The 18,440-nt window shown below is 39.9% G+C and overlaps 1 protein-coding gene across 1 annotated transcript; it reads left to right on the top strand.

Annotated features, from left to right (window-relative positions):
- Nucleotides 1-4,036: 4,036 nt before the first annotated feature.
- NELFA (negative elongation factor complex member A) lies at nucleotides 4,037-17,641 on the top strand (the record flags this gene model as incomplete). The annotated part of the gene is made up of 10 exons (XM_008949081.1): nucleotides 4,037-4,208; nucleotides 5,325-5,486; nucleotides 6,388-6,477; nucleotides 8,289-8,419; nucleotides 8,608-8,677; nucleotides 9,500-9,588; nucleotides 11,802-11,913; nucleotides 14,451-14,707; nucleotides 15,764-15,863; nucleotides 17,287-17,641. Coding segments are annotated over 10 exons (1,368 nt in total), but the record flags the coding sequence as incomplete, so codon positions are not given.
- Between the last annotated feature and the right edge of the window lie 799 nt (nucleotides 17,642-18,440).

Below are 18,440 nucleotides of genomic sequence, written 5' to 3'. Positions count from 1 at the left end.
TCCTGCTGACTAATAAGAATAATTGGCTCCCATCTTCATTTTAGTGTGTTTTGTAGGCAGTTATCAAAAATATCCCTTTCTGCTGCAGTTCTCTGGGCAGAGCTTGCTAACTCTTGAATCTCCCTGCCCCCCAGCTTTTCATCTGCTAATTTTTTTTTTTTTCTAGATAATTGTGCTTATTTGAAAGGATGCCTAAAGCTCAGCGTAGTGCTGACCAGGGTTTCGGTTGTGAATTTGGCAGACCAGTTACTTCTGTTTATTTTGTATGTTACATTCTGGTTAACCCTATTCATTCACAATGGCAAGCGCAGGTTCTCTTTTTGTGCCAACATTTAATGTATTTGTTCAGGGTTAGACTGTGATGTTACAACCGAGTCTGGAATGAGAACTCTGCTTCTGTGCTCTCTGTTATTTTCAGAGGGAGGCGCCAGCCCCAGCAGTGGCCTGCCCTTTGTTAGGGCAGCTGCAAGAGAGCAGGAGTCAGGACTGTTTCTCCTTGCTTGCCTCTTTAAATCAGAAGTCCTCTCTCTGTTGTGTTGTGCGAGTGGGAACTGCTGAGCACTGATGCAAAGGAGCAAGAGGGCACACAACACCTCTCCCTCTACTCAGAGCAGCCAGGCTGCTGTGCATCTTTCTGGCCTGCAGTTAGTGTTGTTAATGTTTCTGTGATGTAATGTGGTATATTTTAATGTAATATTACTCTTGGCCACTTCTACTCTTCTTTTGTGATTGAAATACAAAACATACATAATAGTGATATTTGATCCAATTTAGTTCTGTATCGCATAAATACTAATATGCCACTTTCAATCTAATGCTTTAAGCTTAATGAAAGTGCTCTGTAATAACATAGATACCTATTCAATATCATCTTCTCTGTGGCCCCTAAAAAATTAAAACTCAGTTGGCTTTACTAGCCAACTGTTGGTGCAGTTTTCTAAAGGCATAGTCACATATTAATTCAGGCATAATGTAAAACAAATGAATGGGAATCTTCTTGCAAGAAGTTATCTTGGGAGCTGTCACTTTGCATGTTTCTAGTAATATTTCCTTTTTACCCCTTCCCACAGTACCATTTGTGTATTCCTCCTGCGCAGCCATTATTAATCTCCCTTTGTTTCCAGACATTTTCCATTTTGCCTGATCCTTTGTTGTTAGATGTTTCTAGTTGTGCCCTGTGTTTTTGGGTGAGGGGTGGGCAGCAACCTGCTGAGGAAAAATACTTGAAATCCTTATGGCTTAGATGAGAGAAATGCCAGCACCTATTGCATCAGATCTTGACATTCATGCTTAGCAAGACGCTGGTTGGAGCTGGTGGGGCTCTCGGTGACCCAGTGTTGCAATCATACAGATTAACATATTTAGATCATGGCTGTGCTTTGTAAAGTAACAGGAAAAACTGTACATGGGACTCTGTTATTTTGAGTTGCATTTCATGCATTCTCAAACCACAAGTGAAATTTTTTTTTCTTCAGCTGCCAATTCAACAGCGAACTGAGAACATATATTTAAATTGCCATTTAAAGACAAACCTGAGTCAAAACTCAAATCCAGACTTGTTATATGCCACCTCATATTCAGGCAAGCTCCTGCTGAGCTCACAGTACATGTTAGCGTGCTTTGCTTCCCTGTATGTGGCAGTGGCTGTTCTTTCACCATGTGCTTTCTGCCATGAGCCTTTGTCATAATGTTATTTTCCCAGTGTTAGGCAAACAAGGTATTTCTGGGCCCTATCCTTCAAGGAACCAAAGTCATGTGAAGCAGTGGGTTGTGGCTACAAGTAGGTTGCCCTGAACTTTAGTTGGCCTGAGGATGGTGTGGGTGTAGAGTGCTCAGACAAGAGCTCCATAGGAACATACATAGTATAGGCATGTAGCTCTGTGAATTTCTGGTACAAACAGGAGTTTTGTGGAGTAGATGTGAAGGGTGAATTGGGAGAATATAGGAGATATTATTTCCTCCAACTATTACCTTACTGCTTTGATGGAGGGTATTACATTTTATACACTCAGGTGCATTAGTGTTGCTCAGATAAAGGCTGGTAAAAGAGCTACAAATAAACCATAGCTTCAGCAGCAGTCATGGCAAGTTTTAATTTTTCAGGTGTTTTATGTAAATCAGTAGTGTACTTCCTGTAGGAGGGAAAGGAGCATAAAGGACTTTGTTTCAATAGTACTCACACTCATCCACTGTAGTAGAAGTGGCTTCTGATGATCATTTAGGGTTAGAGACATTGGCAGGTCTATGTGGAGTCTAGGTGGGTTTGTTTGCTGAGAAAGAATTAAACAGTGGAGGACCATAAAGACTGGAAACTTAGAAATTGCTTATCTCTATTGGATAAGTGTTGGTCAGCACGTTAAACAGTGTGGTCATGGTTCTGTGGTCAGTTTAAGCCAAAGCAAACTGATAGGGCTGCTGAAGCTGCTAACTGACTGTTGTAGTGTCTCCTTTTGCTCACTCTTTGTGGTTCTAGTGTTTGTGTGGCTGTAGGCAGCCATACCACGGGGCTCCTCAAGCTAAAGCTGTAGAGGGATGCTAGTTTTTGGTCAGATGACCTGACCCAGTTTTTCACAAGCACATTACCGTTGGTCCCAAAACATGCAAGGGGTAAAGGACAAACTGCCCCTATAGTGCCCTTGTAAAACTTCCTAAAGTGAGAGGGCACTAACATTGCATGGGTGAAAGGAATTGAGAAATGTCAATGTTTGCCTGCCTCTGAGCTTTAAAAGTCCTTGGGGGTGGGGGAGGAGGAGTGGAGAGCTTTCATTTCTTAGAGTTGCATGTAGAGTAAGCTTGTTTTATTGAACTTTTCTACATGAGAAAAGGCCGGTCCTAAATAAAGGGAAAGAAATACAGCTTAAAGGTGAAGATTAATCTTTTGCTGTTCTCCCTCTGTTCGGAAACATGTAGACTGTAACCAAGCTCACATGTGCCACAATGGGCTGTGAAAAATCAGAATTCAAGTATTTCATTATTGAGAATTTAGAAGCAAGTATGTTAACACTGTAGAGATAGTGTATACCTACTTTACGTAATTATACTCTTAGGTTTTGTGGCTTGATAGCCAGATGGCACACCTTGGACCTCTTCGTGCTGTGCAGTGAGTGCTTTAATGCTCATGTGAAAGTTTACTTAGGGGAAAAAAGCAACTGTTCAGTCTGTACTGAGGAGGGGTTAAACTCACCTGTGAATGAAGTAAAACAAGTAATTTAAGAGATTCGTTGTGTAAACCCCTGACTGTAGTTACCTTGTTTTTATTTCATAGTGCCAACAGACATGTTGATCAATAACCTAAGAAAATTACTGTGACAATGAAATTTTTAAAATTAATCTCATGCCTTATTTCCCCTTTTTCAAGATATGTGCTTAAAGAAAATTAACCTTTTTTCTGACTATAGAAACTTGATGTAGATGAAAAAGTCTTGTTACCTGTGGCATCTTAGAGGGCTGGGTCTGCTTCTGTAATATGTAGTTTTTGTCAAACAATAGGTTTGATTAGTGGGAAACAATTATGGTCTAAGCTTAAGGAAACGTTTGAGGGCTTGGCTTATGTTCATATGATGCAGATACGGTTGTTCTGCCTAATTATTCTGTAGCCTAGAAAGGGACGCATCGTTGTTTAAGTGTGTGTTATTCATAACTCGTTGTATTCTAGTTGCATATTCTTATTGAATATAAGGTGTATATGGGGATATAAGATTGGAACATAAGGAGACAGTGATGTAGGAATCTGGCCTGTTAATTTTAGTAAAAATGTTTAATGCTAAACCAAGTTTCGAGCTGTCAAAAGCTTAAAACAAACTTGTGTTAGATTGACTGAAAGCAATTCAAAAAAAAAAAATTATCTTGATTCATTCCTAGTTCTAGAGTTAATGCATAACTGTGTTGGGGCAGTCTCCCTCTTTCTATCCCTAGTAGTAAAACATTGTGCATGTCTGTGCTAGTGTTTTTTAAGATTTAAAAAAAAAAAAAATCCATCTATAACCTGTTTAATACAGCTTCCAATTGGCTGATTTTCTTTTTCTTTTTTTGTTAGATGAAAGGGGCACTGACTGAAATTATCCAGCTCGCTACCTTGGATTCAGACCCCTGGGTCTTAATGGTAGCTGATATTTTAAAATCCTTTCCAGATACTGGCTCCCTTAACCTTGATCTTGAAGAACAGAATCCCAATGTTCAAGATATTTTAGGAGAGCTTAGAGAAAAAGGTAAGCCTTTTCTGTTGGTGAAAATTACAGAAGTGTGGTGCCTTTTTTTCAGAAGTGCCTGTGGAACAACAGGTTAATCTTGTGATCTGAACAGTATTGGTATCAGGACAAGCAGTATGTCTTGTTTCTTAACTGCCACAGTTCATGACCTGACATGTTACTGGACTGGGAACTGTGATACCTGTGGAATGGTAACTTCTTAAATTATCTTTTCACACATCATCAGAACTTAAATGTCAGATACTACCCTGAGTGTTTCTGAAGGGCAACACACCAGCTAATGTGGATTCATTAGTATGGTAGACAGGCTGTATGTGCACTGAGGTAATATCTGACTTACTGCAGTGGGTTGAGGTTTTTCACATATTGCTCTGTTCCATATGTTGTAGTACCAAAGACGACAGCAAGGCTGTTTCTGCAGTCCTTGTGTGGAAGCACCACTGTTGTGTGGAGCAGGTGGGGTGCATCTCTGCTGGAAGTCCTCCTCTAACCAACAAATGATAGGTGCTGCTGGGGAGACTGACCACAAGAAAAGTTACGCTGCCGATGTCCAGCTAGCAGCTGCAAGTGCTGGCTCTGGCCTGTGCACAGCTGTGGCTTCAAACAGTGTAGTAAATGGTGAGGCAGAGCTGCTCCTCCTGCCGTGGGTTTGGTGGAGCACACCGTCTAGAAATGGTCTCGGAGTTAGGATTCCAGCAGACCAATAATGGCGTTACTTGAGGGTGGAAGTATGTTGTTTTCTTACTATAAACAAGTGATTGTGCGTCTATTCACACTTTGGGTTTGGACTTTAATTGAGTAGCTCACTTTTAATGTGTAATTTTGAAGGAATTTGAGAATTCAATCATTTTTATCTCTTTCGGTTTGACAATAGTAGCATATTTAAGATTCCTATAATTTGACTAGGTATAATTAACATGGAAGCTCTTACGAAGCTCATGTGAAAACCAAACATCCTAATAACTGGTTATATACTGTATAATTAGAACTAAATTACACTTGGTGTTTAAACAATCTAAAATTTAAAGCCACCTGTACAGTCTAGTTGTAAAATGTTTTGTAATTAGCTATCAAAGGTGCTAATACACGTGTGTACTGTGTTAACATTTCGTGCAGTAAGCGAATGTGAAACTTCAACGATGTTGCCGTTGGAATGCCAGTACTTAAACAAAAATGCCTTGACAACACTAGCTGGGCCACTTACCCCCCCAGTGAAACACTTCCAGCTGAAAAGGAAACCAAAAAGTGCCACTCTCAGAGCTGAACTCTTGCAGAAATGTAAGTAGGATTCCTGCTAGTAGATAAGATTGAGTAACAAATGGTGAAAGGAAAACTTAGTTTGGTTTTATTCTCCCATATGGGGATGTCTGTTAAAATATTCTTGTGTAAGAGCTTTGGCTGATTTTTTTCTTTGATAGATTGATAGGTGTGGAAGAGCAGGTGCGAGTCACTCTGGCCATGATGACATTAAAATGATCATCTTGATTTAAATACTGTTCAGATTTCAAGGCGTACAAAAAGCTGTAGCTTTTTAAAGCACAGATATGTTCTCTCCTGGGTGATTTAACAATCAGTTGTGAAGACTTGTGACGGACAGCTTTGGTTAAAGCTCCTGAAACAAAGCTGAAATGAAAACCTAGTTTTGTTCTGCCATATGTTTTTGCAACAGAGAGCAAGAGCTGCTAATTAATGCTTTCTTTGGCCCTGTAGGCTGTAAAGGGTGTGAAACCCAGGAGGGTTTTTGCTAAAAGGCAGCATATGTGTACATATATGTATTGGTAGCCACTTGAACTAAATGATCTTAAAATATTTTATTGTGCCTGCTCTTCTCTTGCAGCAGCTTCCTTCTTTCTGGTGTGACTTGAATAGTTGGTGTGGTTAAATGCAAGATAGAACTTTATTTAAATATTTCAGTCTCTACTGAGTACGTTGTTTACTCTGATAATTTCTTTTAGCTTAGACCATCTTGCCCATTGCATAGCCATATTGATTTTGCATTTTCTCCAAATATTGACTTTACCTTGCATAAATGACCTGGGGTTTAATTAAAATATAATTCTTTCTTTGTTGCTATTGCCATCTTTTTATGTATTGGTTAATAACATTTTATAGAAGGAGCAATGTACTATGTTTTTTCAACACAGATTCTGTAATAACTAAAGCCCTGTTTTTGTTTTAGCAACAGAAACTGCACAACAGCTCAAGAAGACTGCAGGAGTGCCTTTCCATGCCAAAGGCAGGGGACTGGTCAAAAAGATAGATACGACAAGTATGGCTCATTTTCATCACTTGCTAGAAAGAAAACCTGATACAAGAGCCCTAATGAAGAATAGAACTGCCATCTAGTTTTGACAAAAACTTACATCTTTTTGAAGCAAAGGATTTCTCCCTTTCTGTCTCCCTCTCTCCTGATATTTAAATGTTTCTGACATGTCTTGTCAGAAGGAACAAGAGTGTGAGGTTTTTGTTAATTGGCATGTGTATCTGCCATAATTCTAAAATATAAGCAGCTAATTCATGCTGTAGACTTTGGTAAGAATTTAATTTGCATCACTCCAGGAATAACTCCCAACTAAGCCATGTTGCTCCAAAAGGGAGCAGAGTAGATCACAGTAATCTGCTGTGCTCTTTGGAATGTTGTGAAGTAGACTGAAACTATCTTGTATAATTCTTCATGGTGAAAGACCAGAGGTCAGTGTGCTCTCTGTAGCCAAGGCTGGGCAGGGGCTTCTATTTAATGGGCATGTCAAAGATGTAGACTCATTCTTTAACTTTGTATTAATAGGTTTCAGCTGTTTGCTGAAGCTCCTGAACTGCTTGAATTTTTCAAATAAGTTTTTGATGAGGAGCAAGAGGAGGGTTCAGAATCATTTACTTTAAATCACTGCACAAATATAACATTTATGACCATCAAGATGATGCTCGGGTGTAAAACTAGAGACTCCTTGGTGTGGTGGGTAGAAGGTAGGAAGTATGTTGTGTCGATGCTACTTAAGATGTAGTTTTGAGCACCAAACTTTGTCCACATGTTCACACAAGAAATGTAAGAAGGGTAGTTGTAATTTGAACTGAAATTGTCCCGCTATAGAAATTGACCCTTAATTCTTCTTGGCATTCTTTTTAGTCATGGATCTCATAAAGCTAGTTTTTAGACATGGCTTCTAGAGTTGGGTGGTCTCAAGAATAGGTGTTGTGGGACCAGCTGGAGTGTGAGACTTAATTGATCAGAGAGGATTGTCCTATGGTGAAAAGGTTTTCAGTACAACATACAGAGGGATATAGAGTATCTAACCTCAAACTAAAATTCTGTGTTTATCTTCAAATTGTAGGGTATGATGAGAATGTCAGGAGGCTCAAAGACCTGATAGATGTGTATGTGTCACTAATTTTTTAGCAGTTGATGACAGAATGCTATCTCCAGTGCTTACACAAGGTAGAAGGGTAACAGTGTAAAGCTGGGGGGAAAACAACTTCTCACAGGTGTAGCATTGTCTACTGAGTATTGAGACACCAGGTTTTCTGTTTGCAATGTAGACCCAAGTTGGATCCTCCTCCCTGTGCAAACAGTAGCTCTAGGATTTCAAAGCACTTTGTAAAGCAGTAATTGACCTTTCCAGGAGATCAAGCCCTTAGCCCTGCAGGAGCTTGGCTAAAAATCTTTGATTAAATACAGTTTTACAAAGTAACTAGATCTTGAAGTTCAAAGAGTAACTTCAGCAATTACTGGATCTGGAACATTTGTGCCCAACACCTTTTCCTATGTTGCAAGGAAAGCATCAATGTATGGAAGAAAAATATATTTTGATAGCAGTGAATGTGTCTGACAACTAGTTGTAGAATGGAGTTGCAAGCATTAGCCTGGAGAATGGGTCTTACTCCTTGTTTGAAGGGGGAGACCTAATCTGACCTTTGAGGGCCATGTAGTGTGTTCTAGGCAGTTCCACATTATAAACCTTTGAAGCAAAAGGGGAGGGAGAGGTGTACATTAAAAAGGGGGAAAGCTGGAGAACTCCTTATTAACATTTGCTTGGTTGCAAAAGACAAATATCACAATTGTTGCCTTTTTTGATCTTCCTAAAGCACCACTTAAAGGAATACCAAAACAAGCTCCATTCAGGAGTACTTCAGCACCTAGTGTATTTAGTCCTTCTGGAAACAGAACTCCCATTCCTCCTTCAAGAACACCTCTGCGCAAAGAAAGAGGAGTAAAGGTGGGTGTGCCCTTTCCTGGTCTCCTGGTCTCTTGCTCTCCTGCTTAGTTCTTCTCCTTGATCTAAAGTGAATATCTGATGCTGTTGGAGTCAAGTATCAATGTATTAAAAAACAAAAATTTAAGGATGATATTTAGAGACCAGCTATCTAAATTTAACAATGGTTATTAAATTGTGTGTGTTTTTAGCTTCTAGATATCTCTGAGCTGGATATGGTGGGTGCTGGCCGTGAAGCAAAGAGAAGAAGAAAGACATTAGGTTGGTATAGCACGCTACTTAGCCTGTTAATATAGCTGCAGATAGGATCTAGGTTTGTAGTACAGTTTTGTTCTTCAGGTTTTTTTTAAAAAAAAAAGGCCAAAATACATTAGAGGGGGTTTTTCCACCTATTTCTCAATACTCCTAATCATCTTGCCAAGTGCATAGGTCATAACTTGACTCAGTTGCATGAAACGATTCAACTAGTCAGTTGTGCTGTGGGCAGCACATGGGTTTGCAAGTGGCTTCAGTAGTGGAACTGTTCTGGGATATTTTGATACATATATTATTTCTCCTGGATGTGTGGCCAAGTAAATTAAAGCAATGCTGAAGAAAAAATTATAGAGCTCTCCAACATTATGGCTGTGTGATCTTAACAAATGAATAATACCTGATGTATTGCTCTTAAGTCAGGTGACAGGGCAGTGCTCTACTTCACCATATCAGGAAGATACACTAGGGAGCATATTTGCACCAAATTCAACCTTTTTGTGTTACAAAAAAACTCAAGTACCATCTTAGAACAAAATCACAACTGCAATTAAATTTTTGCTTGGGTTTTGATGCTTTGTAGTATCAAAAAGTTAGCCAATTTTGCCTAGTTAATCAGTTACTCTATCCTGGTGGATATATGTTGCAGTTCAGTTCATAATTTGGATTATTGTGAAGGTTACTGTTTCTAGCATCTTACCAGCATATACATCTTAAAGCATGTTTTAGCAGATTTTAAGAAATGCATGTTTATATTTTTGTGTAAAAAAGAATATTGAATTCAGTATCTCAGGAAACTTCATTGAACTGACTTTTGTCTTTATGTAATAGATACAGAAGTTGTGGAAAAGCAAGCCAAAGAAGAAACAGTAGTAGAAAATGCTACCCCAGATTATGCTGCTGGCCTTGTGTCTACACAGGTAAAACCAAACAAAACCAACCAACCAAGCCAAAAAAAACCCGAGGATATTTTACTAATTTACTGAAACATGCCCCTTAATGCAAAAGTCTTTACATAACTTCAACATTATCTTAATTTTTACCAAACTAGATAAAAAATTTATAGTGAGTTAAAGGTAAAGTTCTTGCTTGCTTTCTTGCAGCTGTTTTAAGCTTACAATGGAGTATGGCATTTCTGTAACAGAAATTTGTAGTCTTCTGTCAGAGATGAATGGGATAGGATAGGAGGGCCCTCTGACCCTAGGGAGGTAGAATAATTTTCAGTAGTTGATGCAGGTTTTGCCCTGTGCCTGTGTATCCTTTGACACTGGTGGAATAGTGTCCACAGAAGTCTCAGTGGGGAGCACTTGTCACTGCCCTGTGCCCAGGAGAGATGGCTGAATATAAGCAGCCAAGTAAGAAGTCTTTACAAACTTACCTGTCTTCTGGCCTGAGAAAAGAACCTAAGTGCTACTACCCTTCTCTTGTTCTTTTCTCTTTTTTAGCTTGTAATCTTTGAGAATTGATGCTTCATCCAGGAGGTGGCTTTTTCTGAGGTCTCCAAACCTGTCTGTAACTAGGCTTAGCCAGTCCCATTACTATTGGAAGGGGAGGAGAAATAAAGCAGAACTGATCTGTCCAAATTACCCATGCTTCTTAAAACACATGAAGTTCATAGGTGGCTGATCCTTCTTCTAACAGTTGTGGGTTTTGGTTTTGTTTTTAATCCAAAAGCTGTTTAGGATCTACTGAAAAAGCTAAACTGTTGCTAGAGGTAGTTCAGTCAGGAGATTGGAGATGGGAGAGGAGTTGTGTGTAGGGGTTTCCCTGTTCTGTCAGATACAGTGCACTGAAAAAACTGTGATGCAGCTCTTGTTTTCTCAGCCAGGACATAGCTTTTACTGGAATGTTAGGTCCTTTCCCCACTTCTCAGTTAGAAACTATCTGTGCTATTCCAGCAAGCCTTGGCCTGGAATTAATTTGGACAACTGAGTTCTTTAGATACTAATAAATCATTTGAAGCTGTTGTCCCCAGTGTCTGCAAGCCTCTTGGAATGATAGCAATCCATCTCAAATCTTAAGTGTGTTCTCTTGCTCTGAATTTGAAGTGGTCATGTTACATCTGCTTCTTTAAGTCCATGTGTTGAGATGCAGTGCTTGCCTTTGGAGAGCACTCTTTAAAAGCCCTGTGTGGTTTGGTTGTACTTTCCTCTGGAGTTCAGTGGTGAGCACATGCAGCATTAGTCCCATGCCTATGGGGGGTAGCAATCTATGGCACACGTGCCCAAAACAGCATAGGGGCAGGTACTGGTAGATCTGTGTCAGGAGGGAAGGTTACTGCCTGTCAGGCTGCAGAATGCTAAGGGTATCTTTTTTGACAAGCTCCACATCTTACAGAATATCCATCTCACTTTTGTTTAGTATGGCTACTTTTAAATTATTTGTCTGCTAGGCTTACTCCTCCAAAAACTTAATTCCTCTCTCAGCCCTGTATAAGGTTGTACTGGACTAAAGTGAAGATCTTCACAGAGGTAGCATGCTGTTGTCTTTATGCCATGTGTGCAGTATCCTGTATAGTTAGGTACAAAATGTGGTGTTTTCTTTGGCTTGATCCTAGATGACATCTGATATGTTGGTGTTGACTACTGTTCATTGGAAATGGGTTTTTACCCTTGCTTTTACTGCTGCCTTCTGCTTCCCCATGTCCCTGATGCCTTTTATTCTCTTCAGTAGGCCTTTTGCCCATGGATGAACACAGGTTTCTGCTTGCTAATGTTTGCTTGGGCAGAAGGTCACTTAATTTCTATAGTGTAATTCTTCAGAGAGTAAAATTGCATAAGTTTTAGCATCTGGTCTCCACACTGCCAGCTGAAGGAACAGCAGCTTGACTCTTTTCAGAAATACCTTCTCCATAGTAGTATGGTTTTTTTCCTGGCTCAGGAAGCAACTTTGGTCTGAATTAGGTGAAATAAAAGCTACTTTTTCTCTCCTAAGGTAATTCTGATGTCTGAAGTCTGTATAGAAAGCTAGGGTTGAAAGAGCAAACTTGCCCTAACAGAGGAGTCCATAATTCCCAACAGGAACGTTGCAGTTCCCAAAGGAGCTAATGTTGAAATTGTATTTAAAGGGCAGGAAGAGTGCATGCTCTGTGTGTAAGTCTGGCTGTAACACTTTCTTTCTGTTTGTTTTACAGAAACTTGGCTCGTTGAACAATGAGCCTGCACTACCTTCTACAAGTTACTTACCTGCTACCCCCAGCGTGGTGCCATCTTCCTCTTATATCCCAAGCTCGGAAACACAGCCAGGTAGAAGACAGGGAATTTTTTGTTTTGGGACCTAATAGCTTCAACTGTACAGGTTGTCTAGCTGTTCTTTTATTTACAAACATCCTGTCCCTCAGTTGTAGTGAAACAACCTTAGTCTAAGGCTCCATTGCAGGAACCCAGCCTTTGCCTTTGGGGTAACCAAACATGTCATTTAACCTAAATAAGGAAAATGCTTGTTGGTTTTAAGTCTTTAAAATTACTGCTAGTTCAGTCCAGCAAGTAAAGCAATTTATTGGTTGGGTGTTTTTTCTTAACTCTGTAATAGAAAACCCAGCTTTTTTTTTAATCCCTGAAGAGATACCAGTAATACACAAGTCTAGAGTATATACTCCATCCACACATTCATCTGCACACGTTTACAAAATGGTTCTTCCAGGAGTCAGATACATTTCCAGAGGCAAGTACATACCAGCTTTCACACAGGCTGGGATCAAAGCATCTGTTTTCCTTTTACCTAAGTTTACAGATAAGTAACAGTAAGTAACAGTCTTACAGATAATGGCTGAGCTCCTACATGTTTCAAAATGTGCTGCATTATTTTCAATTCTATAAGATTGCCTATAGTAAAAAATAACACTCATACAAATAATTCATTTCTGCATCTTTTATTCTAACACACTTGGGTTTTCTTTTCCTGCTGCATGTAAAGTCTTAAAGAAGCATATCAGTCTGCACTGACAGATGTGTGTGACCAGGATTCATTACCTGATCCTGTATTTGACAGAGAAACAGTGTTTCAGTTTAACACCTTGGTTTTACCCTTGCTTGTTGCAATTTGCTACTGTAATGTTTGTCTTTATTTATCTGTGGCACCTTAGTCACTACAGAAAAATGCATTTGTAATACCTGATCACTTCTCTTGGTCCTGAAACAGTTCAGAAACTCTTTGAAGGTCCATGCAAATCTTTCCCTGGCAGAAAACTGGCATCTCCAGAGGGAATGCAGCCAAGAGCACATCAGTGTTGTCAGCAGCTAGTATTATTTTCCAGAGCCTTGGCATTGTGTTCAACAGCAGGAAAAGCCTAGTTGAAAATTCTTTATTGACTTTGCACTATTTCTAGCTTACTTCTTCCTTTTGGTGTGTGTGGTGTTTAGATTTTCTTATGGGTAAAGAGTATAAAAACTGTTTCCTTGATATAAGATGGACACAGAAGATCCATGGATTTGGTCTCATGTAATCTGGGATTGCATAATGAAGATGTGTTACTTTGTGCAAGTCAGTTATTCTGATGTGAGAAGAAGCCAGGAATGAAATTTAAGAGATTAGTACAAAATTAAGGGGTAAATAATTATTGCAAATTTTTGTCCTCTTTTTAAAGTGTTCACTGTCCTTTTCCACATAGTACTGGATAATAGCCATATTAAAACTTACTGATATTAAAATATAGCCATATTAAAAACCTCTCTACCTGGGAGGGTGGCAGACCACTGGAACACACTGCCTGCAGAGGTTGCAGAATTTTCTTCTCTGGAGATCCTCAAAAGCTACCTGGATGTGTTCTGGTGCAACCTGCTCTGGGTGAACCTGCTTTAGTAGTGGAGTTGGAGCAGATGATCTCCAGAGGTCCTTCCAAGCCCTGCTGTTCTGTGACACTGCTAAAACCAGTGCTGTGCCTGTGCCTAGATGGAGAGTAGTAACCTCTAATTCCCTAAAATCTGATGTGAAAGGCATCAGTGTAGCTCTGGTCTGTATCTGCCTTGTGGTCTACTGTGAGCACCATGTGAATAGGTTTGCTAGCTTTGACCTCCTGACATCTGTGAAAGGTGCTTAGGCAGCTGTGCCTGTACTGAAGGCCTGCAAGAGAACATGCCCTGGGTAATTGCTGTCTGCTGGGCAGATGGGAACTTAGGAAGTCACCAGCTTGATCTTGTACGTAACCCCCACCTGCAGCCAGATTTGGGATAGTAACTCCCTCAAATGCAGGCAAATGGATCTGTTTTGAGAAATAGCAGTTAGGATGTGTTGGTAACGTCGGGGTTTAACTCTCTTAGCAGTTAGTGTTTAAATGGTGAGTGATCTGTGAAGACTACATTTGATTCTGTCATCTGTTTAAGTATTTGTATCTTCAGTATTTGCAACTGGATGAGACTTAACTACCATTTTCTTTGGAAGCTGCTGCTATGTTAGGTAAAAACTGGTGGAGTATTTTTATGGTTTTGGCTTCTACCTAACAGTAGGGTAATAATCCTGCTAGGGTCAAAGTACAGTTGTTACAGGAATACACACTAAAAAGCAAATAAAGCAGTTTCAATTTAATAAATCTAATACCCATTAAACATAATATTTGATGGTCAATATAGTGTAATCCATACTAGACAGCTAGTGAGACTCAGTTGTCCAATTATGGCTAAAGATAATTGAATGGAAAGAGCATTAGCACTTCATGAATGGTATGTTGAATCATGGTTCTAAAATGGCATAATCAGAATTTTTAGTTTTCTTTAAAGGCTGTTGATGATGCTAATCCCTGTTTGTGGATTATAATTTTTTAATTATCCTGACTGGGTTTTTGCAGCTGGCTCTGCACGAGAGGCCTTGCAGACTAACAGGCAGACTGAAGAGCCTGCTGCTCCAAATGCTACGACAACTCTTCCTGCACAATTCAAACAAAGAACACCCATGTACAATAGTAACTCTAATCCACCTGTGACTACACCTACCTCACCCCTAACCCCTGCCACGCCTCCTGCCATTTCCCCTGCGGCACAGGCGCCACAAGCAGCCCCCCAGATGCAGCAGCAGCCGCCACCGAAAAAAAGCCTCTCTCTCACAGTAAGTAAAATCAGGCTCCTTCTGACTGCTTCTGCTCATGTAGGTTGAAAACCACACACTTTTATTGTTTATCTCATTTAATATGTTGGCATTTCTTAGCTTTTGGATCGTGGAGTGGTTGAGGCTGGCTTTTTATAATCCAAGATGATGAAAATGTTTTGTGGCTTTGTTAGCATAGCATTGCTGCCTTAGTGTTCATCACTATGTTTTTAATTGTGCAGTGTTAGTGTCACAGTAAGATGTCTTTATTTACTGCTATTTGTTATGTAAAGCAACGTTGTATTACTCATTATAATTTTGTGAGAGGCATATTTCCAGCAGAGCTGTTGCCCAGCCAATTGCATGCAATGTAAGCTGCTAATAGAGACCCTGTCATTGCTGTGGTAAGAGAAAAGATATAAATAGATTATTCTAAGGCAAAAGCCTTTATTTCTTGATCCCCTCACCTCCCCTACACTCCTTGCTGGTGTTACACATCTTTTAAAGCCTGAGAGCAGGGGGGAAGCTAAACAGCCATTATGTACATCCTGAAGCTTCTTATTGCTGGTATGTTGGTATAAAGTGCATGCTTGAAGTTAAGCAGGTAACTAATTCAGGATGCAACTGATTTGAAGATGTTGCTAAGCCTGGCTTGCAAGATCTGAACTTTCTTATTGACTATTTTCAGCACCTCTACTTCATTTATTAAAGGAAAAAAAAATTCCTTGAAAAAATTGCGTGCCTGAGTTGGTTGGACTGTAGAAAAGCATTGAGGTTTCTATCCTTTTTTCCTAATGTCATAAAACCCACAAAGTTGATAATAAACGTTGTCTCTTATGACATGTTTCTGTAACTATTTAAAGATGGGTTGTTTTTTTTTTTTCCAGCTTCAGAATTCAGTTGTCACTGCTGTGTTAAGTGTAAGCATTAAAGAAGGAAGGCCTTAAGGTTGAGGCTTTTTATGTTTACTTTTTGTAGGTCTGTAAACTCCCACCTTACTCTTTGGTGGGTATTAATACAGTAGCTGTTGGCAGTGTTTTCTCAACTGAAATTCATTATTTGCTGTATCTCTTGCAGAGGGAGCAAATGTATGCTGCGCAGGAAATGTTCAAGACTGCAAACAAAGTTACAAGGCCAGAAAAGGCTCTTATACTTGGATTCATGGCAGGATCCAGAGGCATGTATTGAGACTAATTTAGCTTGCTTTTGAATACCCAAATCTGCAACACAGCCTAGCATTTCTAAATGTGTGTATATATATGTGAGTGCAAGACTCTTGCTTTAGCTTTCCTCTGTATGTAGCTTTATGGAGTATAGTCCTAACTGGAAATGGATCTTTAGGGTCTATTTTCAACAAGTCAAACAGTCTGTCAGAGCAGCTGCTAAACACAACACAGAACAGATAAAGATCGTGGCTTAGGGGTTGGAGAGAAACAAGGCAGCCAGTCAGAACACTGAACAGACTGGTGAGGTCCTAGCAGTCCAAGTACCACAGAGCCTCTTTGCTAATTCCTGAGCATTAGAACTGTAGCAGGCGTTGCCTCAGACTTTAGGTAACAGCCAGTGCTGTGAATCGCAGGGAGATAAGCTGTCTCATAGCTAGGTCCTGTCAGATCCTGGCCTTGATAGACCAAGGCTCTTTTACCTCAAATATTATCAGATGTAAGATTAGAAGGGGCTTAACAATCCTTAAAAGTGAACTCTATCATCCACACTAGCCCTGGTTTCTAATTTGGTATTTGAGGGCTCTTCTCACTGGAGTGCTGGAGCGTAAATGTGACTCCTGCATTTGGATTAATGCAGTACATAATTGAAGATGGCCAGGGTAGAGTTACTGTGATGATCCCTGGGCTTTAAGAAAGTTTTGTGTATCTTGCACATAACGATGGTGCTCTTAGTACTAGATGGTTCTGCAAATGGCAGTAGGAGTGTGTACTTGGGCTGTTTGTAATGTGAGGTAGAATGTTATTCTGAAAGTGTGCAGGTGTGTTACATATTCACACAAGCACACATTAGACTATATAACAGTATGAGTTTGAGTAATAATGTTGTCACCACCTAAAGACTGGGTAAATAACTGCCAACTGTGATATTCTTGAGTGCCAGTTCAAGTACCTGGAAATGTAACATTAATAGTTTTACTGGCTCAGAACTGAGTCTCAGACAGTGAACTTCTTTGGGCTTCTAGAAGAGCTGAAAATTGTTGAGGTTTTTAACTAAAAATTACAAAGTGTACCCCAAATAAAGTAACTCCGGTGATTTAAGTTGACCAAGTCCCATTTGAGTGTAAGCTTCTCTTGGGACTCCTGAGGCAGACAGAAATGACACTGGCATGCGTTACTCCCCCTGTTGTTGTTCTTCCAGTTACTTTAGCCTTGGGGTTCACCTTTTGGGGTCTGTGTTTTTGTTATTCTTAAACTCAGTCTGTGATGTATGGAGGGGGGAAGATCTTTCTGAGTCTGTGTGTATTAGAAACGTTACCTGTTCAGTTTTGGGTTGGGGTTTGTTTTTTTTCAGGGTAGGAATTTCCACCAAGCACTCTTTACCTTTTCTAATACAGTGCTGAAATGTATAATTTGTTCCTGTTCTTGTTTTCACAGAGAATCCTTGCCAAGAGCAAGGTGACATCATCCAAATTAAACTTAGTGAGCATACAGAAGATTTACCAAAGGCAGATGGCACTGGCAGCACCACGATGTTGGTTGATACGGTCTTTGAAATGAACTATGCTACTGGTGAATGGACCAGATTCAAGAAGTACAAGCCTATAACTAATGTTTCCTAAGAGATGCAGTAACAGCAGACTGGACCAAATCAAGCTTAGAGTCAAGCAGCTCATAGAGTATGTCAACTGTACACATGAATGCCATTTTGTACATTTATTACGCTCCAGAGTAGAAGTTGCTGTGGCTCTTCAACCTTACTGGGCTCAGTGAACAGAGAAGATGGTGTCAAACTCACTTTTTTAATCTTGAGACAGCGAATGGTGGTTTTAGGGGGAAAAGTTGTTGGTGTGTTTTCATATTCTTACAGTTCAAGATGCTGGAAAAGCAGATTGCAACAGAAAGACTGGAGATGGGAGCAGTTTACTTCTGAGTACTGGAAGAGAAGACTACTGCAGAGTCATTCACGGTTTACTGTTAAACAAGGGCACAGATCTTCACTGTAAAAATTTTCTTTGGCTACATGGGATCCATTTTAAGAATGGACTTTAAAAGCACCACAGGACGGTGCTTGATGTTGTCATTCAGCTGCAGTAGAAGTAAATATTGCGGGTGGTGGATGTCTGGTGTCTAGTGGTACCTGCTGTATGTTTAGTTTGTTTCTGCTTGGGCCATAGTATGAGGTTGAGCAGCTTTGTAAACACACAATATCCATAGAACCCTGGTTCTGTGAGGCAGTGTTAGTTTGTTTGGGTGAGCAATCAGAATGTCTTTGGCCAGGCCCTGATCCAAAAAGTTTTGAATGACTGTAGCTGTAGTTCTTCCCAGCTTAGTTCTGTGAGTATAATCACTAATGTGGCCACAGTTATACTGGCATAGAAATGTGCTTTGTGCTTGTCCCCTTCTAGCAGAAGCACGTTTTTATCTCTATAACTGTGTTTGAGCCACTGCTGTTCTCTGGCTTCAGTAGTACAACTAAAGCTTGTGTTCATTGAGAGGGCTGATGTACACAGTTCAGGATTCAGCCTTGGGAGACTCGGTTTCATCATCTGAAGGAGTCTTGGATTAAACTTCTGGTTTCTGCCAGTACT

The sequence above is a fragment of the Merops nubicus genome, unplaced genomic scaffold, assembly GCF_000691845.1.
Source record: "Merops nubicus isolate BGI_N331 unplaced genomic scaffold, ASM69184v1 scaffold10661, whole genome shotgun sequence".
Classification (NCBI taxonomy): Eukaryota; Metazoa; Chordata; class Aves; order Coraciiformes; family Meropidae; genus Merops; species Merops nubicus.
This window is presented reverse-complemented; position numbering and strand designations above follow the sequence as displayed.